This window comes from Camelina sativa, chromosome 4 (assembly GCF_030686135.1).
Source record: "Camelina sativa cultivar CO46 ecotype springtype chromosome 4, ASM3068613v1".
NCBI classification, from domain to species: Eukaryota; Viridiplantae; Streptophyta; class Magnoliopsida; order Brassicales; family Brassicaceae; genus Camelina; species Camelina sativa.
In genome coordinates this window covers 1,611,292-1,618,783 of record NC_141883.1, presented here as the reverse complement: position 1 = coordinate 1,618,783, position 7,492 = coordinate 1,611,292, and the positions used below count along the sequence as shown (strand labels likewise).

Genomic DNA, 7,492 nt, shown 5'->3' with positions numbered 1-7,492 from the left:
CTATTTTCTTGTGCCTATTGACCTGGCAGTTATACAATAATTTAACCAATTCGTAGAGTTAAATTGTTATCTACAATAGACAAATTTAATGGGGTGTGAGTGTTGAATTAAAAACTAAGAAGAAAAAAATACAAAGAATAAAAACATAGAAGAACTCAAATGCAATTAACGCAACTTTCTTTACTTAAAAGTTAGGGTTTCATTTATGGTATCAACATAAGAGCGATGACGGATGATTTAATTTTCCAAGTACGAATCTAAGTCTAGATTTAAGGATACATTGACGAATCAAATCCCTAATTTTGATGTCTGGTCTCGGATTGGACTACTAAGGATGTATCTCCATATATGAAACACGAGGCTGGATCTGTGCTTAACTATGCATTTATTCCGTATATAAGACGTAGTTAGGATGAAGGAGCTAATCATCTCACGTCAGACGAAGAGTTGCACCTCATGACAAAATAAGTCACAGAGACACAGATGATCGATCTCTAAAAAAAAATAAATTTTTTAATGTTCATTTGTCGATTCTTAATTTAAAAATCTAGACTATTCAATTATACAAAACATAGAACTAATAATTGGATCATTTACCGAATAACCGATTTATAGTTTTACTGTATACTGTTTCGTCTAATTTTTTTTTTTAAATAATCATATATATGCTGTTTTAGATAGAAATTACAATATCAATAAAAATAAAATTCAACTTGTGTTCTAGTACGAGCACGGATCCTACTATTTTGTTAAATGGCATCGAAGTTTTCTTTGCCTGATGAGTAACACTAAGACCATCTCCAATGATTTTCCCTATTTTTACCTCTAAAATAGAGGAACTCTATAATAGAGGTGACTTTTGCTCCAATGGATACCTTTATTTTTTCCTCTAAAAAGGAATATTCCGTAGAGATTCTTTTTTTATTTTATTATTAATACATTTTACTTATAAAAGTTGCAAACTAACCCATTTATTTTAGTATTTGTGAAACTTTCATAAAATTATGATATTATTTAAATTTTTAACATTCATAAATATTATTTAAATATCACATTTATTAAAATACATTGCATCATATAAAATAATAAAAGTGTTAAAAGTTTAAGGACAATTAAATATATAATTTATTTATTTTGATAATAAATATAAAAGTGTTAAAAGTTTAAGGTCTATTTTATAAATAAAAAAGTTCAATTCTATTATAGAGGAAAAAATAGAGTTCCTCTATATATAGAAGAAAAAATAGAGATCTCTATTATAGAGGTAGAAATAAAGATGGGTTGGAGTAGATTTTACTCTAAAATAGAGTTAAAAACAAATATAGAGGTGGGTTAGAGATGCCCTTAGGGTAACGACTATCTTACATATTACATATATATATATATATATACCCAGGCGTACCAGATACAAACCAAATTGCTAGGCCGAATGCGAAAAGTAAAAAAGTTGGAGGGACTACTGCAGTACAATTAAAGGCCAATGGCGGAATAGCTGGATTTTTTTATAGAGGTTTCTAGAAGGCCTGGAACCGATATTAATTACTAAAGTCACTTTCCTTAAAAACTAAAATCTTAAAAAAAAAAAAAAAAAAAATCCGAGAGGAGCTATTTGTGGATCTAAGATTGGATTTAGGTTCTTAATTTGTGCAACTGATCTGAGAGGAGAGATGGCGGATGATTTTCCAGGTACGAGCTGTAGATTTAAGATATGTCGACCGATGATAAAAAAATCCCCTAATTTCGAATTCTGGTGGTCTCAGATTGGACAATTGAGGATGTATCTCCATATATGAAGTACGAGGCTGGATCTGTGCCTGAGTATGCGTTTATTCCGTGTATAAGACGCGGTGTGGATGAAGAGCCTCATCTCACGCCCGACGAAGAGTTGCGCCTCATGACAAAACAAGTCGCGGAGACCCAGGTCTCTTGAGAAATTAAAAACTTTGATGTTCATTTGTCCCTTCTTTGATAAGCTAGTGTTGTTATAGGGAGAGATTTTAATATTCTTCTTCTTTTATTGTTTTTTTTCCCTGTTTGAAAATTTTGTTTATGTGTTGATTTTGTGGATTCTTGGGTATCATCTTGTGTGTTTGTAGGGTTTTGACATGGATTTTAAGCAGTTCCGCTGCATTTTTAATTACCTACCCCTTGATTTCAATGACAACGATTTCGTCATGGAACCAGAAACCCCCAGAGAGTTAATGGATAGGCTGTCTCTTGGAGCCCTTGCAGGATACAATGATGAACGGGTCGGAACTATTCTTGTACTTTTGCCTTTTAATTTCGCATTATATATGTGTTTTGCTAATTCATGCATGGTTTTTTTTTTCTTATTAAATAACAGAATACAAGATATGAGTTTGTCAAGGTTATCAAAGCCAATCTTTACACCACTGCTACTACTGCCGTAATGTACTTCATTACCTTTGAAGGTAAGGATCCTTCCTATGATCAGCCAAGAGAATTCCGAGCTAAAGTCTGCTATTTTTATCATGAACCGCCCAAGTACATCTCCTGCGATCTGATACCTGAGAAGAAAGGTACTCTTTTTTTTCCACCCAAGCAATTTAGCTATTGATCTAGTTTTGTAGAAAATGCAAAATTGATTTACATTCTAGATTATGATCAACTTAGGGTCTCTCTTTTTCTGTTGAGCTCAATTTGAAACTGGTTGTATTTAATATTTGTGTTATACTTGTTTGGATTGTTTTTGGCAGTTCACTCCATTGACGCTGCGGAGAAAGAAGATGCCAAGAAACCAAGGTATATGAAATATTTGGTTATTTATTTATTTTTTTTATTTACTTTGATGAGTCTCTTCATTAGTGTTGATTTCGTATATGGCTCTTGTTCTATCTAAAAGTTTTTTCACTTTGCTGATTTGTTTATTTAATTTTATTGATTTTCCTCAGATTGACAGAGGAGCTATCTACGGTCTAGTACTCGATGGTGGTGAGATGCATGCAAGCTTTCTTTCTGGTTATATTTTACCGACTCTAGTTATATATGACGAGACTTCTGCTACTTTTTATTATTTGTCTTGTTTGTTTGGTGTTTCTAGACTGCTAAGTTCTGCTCTGCTTTGTTTGCTCAAACTTTAAACTATGTTTCTTTTGCTGTGGTTTCACAAACATTTTAAAAAATGTTTCTCAACTGGTGGCTTTGTTGACTGTGAGATGGGTTCACGACTTCATGTGTTTTTAATTTCCTAATAGGTATAAAAGAACTGTGTTTTTATTCCTATTCCTAATACACTTATAAGCGAAATGCAATTTTAAAACTTGTTGTTGCGAACCCGAGTTCGTTATATATGTTCCTTCGTCCTCACCTGTAACGAGACTAATTAAGCTCAACCGTTATGATTTAAGTGATTTGCATCCGGGTAGTAGTGGTGCGCCCTCATCCATATTTAACCAAAGAGAATCAATACTTTTAACACACTTTACCAGATTTCAAAGGTTCACAAACCAGAAATTACTACTATTAGATAACTGTGTGAATATTTACAGATTTAAATGACTACCGCCAACAACATTTTCATCATGAGTCAAGTAGAACCAAAGAGAATTAATATGCGATACAGAGATAAAATGAATCAAAATTGCATTTAATGATTGATAAGGGAGGTCTTGTCCAGGAAGAAGAAGTAGACCTCTGCGACACAGTTCCCATACCACTTGAGAAAGATTGTGTGTTTGCTTCCAACCATTCTTTTACATTTGCCTTAACCTGTAATACTAGTCTTTGAGGGAAGTACAATGATTTTATTGAAAAATAGCGTTGTGACTATTCTGTGGAAATTGAAAATGACTTTGACACACAATGAAAGAAACAGCTTTTTATGGTTTTTAAAGACTTTTAACAAAACGGTGCGTCTAGCTCTGAGGGTGAAAAAAAGGCGATCTAGGGTTTTTTGCTTCTCCCGCAAGTTCTGATGCCACCAGAGGCTATTCCGCCTGGGGCTGATGTTTCGTTGGATCGGAGTGCGGTGGTAGAGAGTGTGGAGATAGAAGATGGTGAGATCAGACAGGCTGGTGATGGTACGGCTGTGCAGTCAGATCTTGCTAGTTGTGAAGGTATGGGTGTGTCTGATGCAGCTGGGAAAGATGATCTGCAAAATGTGGTGGAAAAGCAAGTAGCGGCGAAGATGGTAAAGCCAGGTGAGGTACCATCTACGAAACAACGTTCTTGGGTTTCAATGGTAAAGAAATCGGAGGAGATGGAAAAAGTGGAGTTGGCCATTGAAGAGATTGATGGTATGCCAACTGTGAGGATACCAGATAAAATCTTTGAGGAAGCACAATCCCTATGGGAAGACTTTCTCATTGGTAAATTTTTAGCCAAGGCTCCCTATAACACCCCCGAACCGTTCTATGACCACTAAGGCCATCGGACAGCCACAGGACGCCACTATGGGAACTGTACCGAGGTGATCCAGTCGAGGGACGGAAGCTGCAGACTTCCCGACCGGTCCTCCCTAGCACAATTCCACCCGCAATCGAGACTACTTAGGCTTTGCAACCCTTGCAGCCTGGTGCGTTGTGTTGGCCCGGACAAGGACGAGCACCATTTGCAACTTGCCATGTTTTCCCCGAAAACCGAATATATTACTTTAATAGATTATTACATTGTAAACAAGTCATCAAAGCAATATACATAGATAGTCGGAAAATTTTACAATAATCGTTTAAGAAAATATAGGGTTTTACAAAGAACACAGAATACCCTATCCGGTACCCTAATGTTTGCTCCAGCTCTAGACTCACTTAAGCTTCCTGCAAGACAAAATAATATCATGAGTAATCTAAGATTACTCAGTGAGCCTGGGCACCCCTTTGTCCTAAACAGGATTCTACTTCCCCAACCCGACTACCCCGGCAAGCAAAGAAAACAAGCAAGGCAAACTAGCAAGCAAGTAATCAAAGCAACGCAACATAAACAATAGCGGAAGCAATTGAACAACAAACAAACGAGAGAGGTTAGATCAACGCAACTCGACTCGGACGATCTAGACTCGCTACTCATGGAGAAAGACGACTAAAGGGAACAAGGACTACTTGGACGCTTTAGACTCTTAACTCTTACACGACTCGCAGGACGACTAGAGTAAAACAAGGGACACTTGAATACTCTAGACTCTTTCCTACTATCAACCAAACAAAGACATCTAGAATACAACAAGAAATACTTGAAATACCCTAGACTCTCTCACCTAAGGGCCCTCGATAATCTGTTTCGTTCCACATGCCGAGACCAGAAAGGTAACCAGCATGAGCCCACATAAATGCTACATCGTCATGTAGCGGTCACACTAGTAGCTAGCTAGTCGTGACATTGTCCCGCGCGAGTGGTCATCGGGAACTCTCGCGAGACAAACCGCATTTGGAAGAGAAGATCGATTTTACTATTCTAGCTAAGACTCGAGAAACAAATTCAAGAGGCTTCGCTAAAATACACACAATAACTCAAGCAAGAAGATCAAGCAAAAAAAGCAAGAAATTTCAAGCAAGAGAACATGCAACAATCAACAAGCAACAAGAATGATAATTCAAGCAACTTATGATTACTCTACATGCATGCAACCAGTTTATCCAACTTAAGCAACTAAATGCAACAAGTTCATATACGCATGCAATCCAGTTTGATTCAACCGTTTAAATCCTTTAAGTTCAATTAAGCATGCAAGCTAACCTCACCCGATTTTATGCAATAAAATTTGCAATTAACTTCACCAATTTAATCATGCATGAAACCGATTTTAAGCAAGAAATATTGCTACAAGATTCGCTAAGTCTCGACATGCATGCAATCCTCTTAACCAAATTTTAAGCGTTCCAATTTTACTTAAATTGCATCCAAATTCATCTTGCATGGTGATTCCTAGCTCAAATTCGATGTGCATTTAAACATGAACCTAGCATGAATCCTACCATATTTCGCAAGCATCAAGTTAAACCGATTCTAACATGAATCTAGTCTACATGCAACAAACAAAAGGGAACTTGCAAAGATCAAAAGATCGATGAAGCCCCTGCATGCATTACCGCAGAACTCACCCTTACGCAACCGATGATGACCGGACTCCATTGCACCACCGATCAGAAAATCTTCTTCTTCTTCGCGTCAGACAGCGTCTCGCTCTTCGTCCACTTTCGTCCACAACTACCGTCTCTTCTCGGCTCGCTCTCGACACAATCACCGTCTCTCGATGATCTCTCTCTTGTTTATCTCTCGGCGCAAGCAGCGTCTCTCGCCCACTCTTCTTTCTTTTCTCTCTTGCTCACCTTCTCTCTAAATTTTCTCTCCTTACCCCTTTGTGTTCTTGTGCGAAAATGAGAAGGGTGGAGTCTTATTTATAGAGAGCTTGGGCGGTGGAGTTGGCCAATGCATGAGGTGCACTTCTTCTTCTTAGTGCATGTCCTTAACACTTGTGTGCAATTAACATTAACACTTGGCCACAAAGATTTGTTTAATCTCCATTATCTCCACTTGATTTGTTTAATCTCCACCATCTCCATTTTGATTAATTTAATCTCCATTATCTCCACTTGATTTAGTTTAATCTCCACTTCTCCTCTTGATTTGTTTAATCTTCCACTAACTAGACTTTGATTTGTTTAAGTCTTGATAAAACAAGATTTTTTCTTATTTCCCGAAATTCTTGTCGGATCGGTCGGCGTCTCTCGGTCGATCGTCGGTCATCTCTCGGCAATACTCGGACAATTTTCTTGGTCTCTCAGACAGTTTTCTCGGCATGCCTCGGTATCGCTCATACACCATTGGTCCTCTCGGCATTTCTCGGACAGCTCTCTCGGTACTTAACCGTCTCTTCTGCGGATACCTTTTTCCGCATAAACCGTTAACTTCTGATCGGTCTTAAGGTCTCGATCGCACCTCCGGTCACTTCAGTCTTGGCTCGGCCATCCTCCGACTCACGAATATTTCCTCGGATTTCCTTCGGTCATTCTTCTTTATTTTATTTCCTCTTCCTTTCTAAGTCTTTTCCAGGACATTTCCTCGAACTTTTATTTTGGAATTTTTGCTCTTGGTGAGGGTCATTACATTCTCCCCCTTATAAGAATTCGTCCCCGAATTCTCATGCCTTCTCCTTCTCTTCTGGTGTTGACGACACTTCATGACACCTGCGTCCTTGACTTGTGATTACCATCACATTAACACCTTCCTCAAAATACTTCTGAATGATTAAACTCCCTTCACTTCTTCTTGGCTCTCTTGTGAACATAATCTTACTCCTTTCAATATTTGTTCTGCTCACACTATTAGCCGATGCTTTTGGGAAAGCTTCTTCATCTCCAGCATCCACTTGGTTCCTTATATTCTTCAAGCTTTTCAAATACTAAGGCTTTTGCCTTATTGCACCATGACTTGTCCACTCCTTTATAATCTTTACTTCTCTTTCTTCAGCTTTTTCTTGACTCTTCTCTTTTCCTCCAAATTATAGCTTGGGTCACTCCACCATCTTGATATGCTC

At 37.6% G+C, this 7,492-nt stretch overlaps 1 protein-coding gene across 1 annotated transcript; it reads left to right on the top strand.

Moving 5' to 3' along the window:
• The first annotated feature begins 1,258 nt into the window (after positions 1 to 1,258).
• Positions 1,259 to 3,153, top strand: LOC104779547 (uncharacterized). The gene is made up of 6 exons (XM_010503911.2): positions 1,259 to 1,686; positions 1,761 to 1,921; positions 2,097 to 2,249; positions 2,345 to 2,540; positions 2,718 to 2,763; positions 2,913 to 3,153. Exons 1-6 carry the CDS (start codon positions 1,668 to 1,670, stop codon positions 2,938 to 2,940), a joined length of 603 nt encoding a protein of 200 aa, XP_010502213.2. The 5' UTR covers positions 1,259 to 1,667; the 3' UTR covers positions 2,941 to 3,153.
• The last annotated feature ends 4,339 nt before the right edge of the window (positions 3,154 to 7,492 follow it).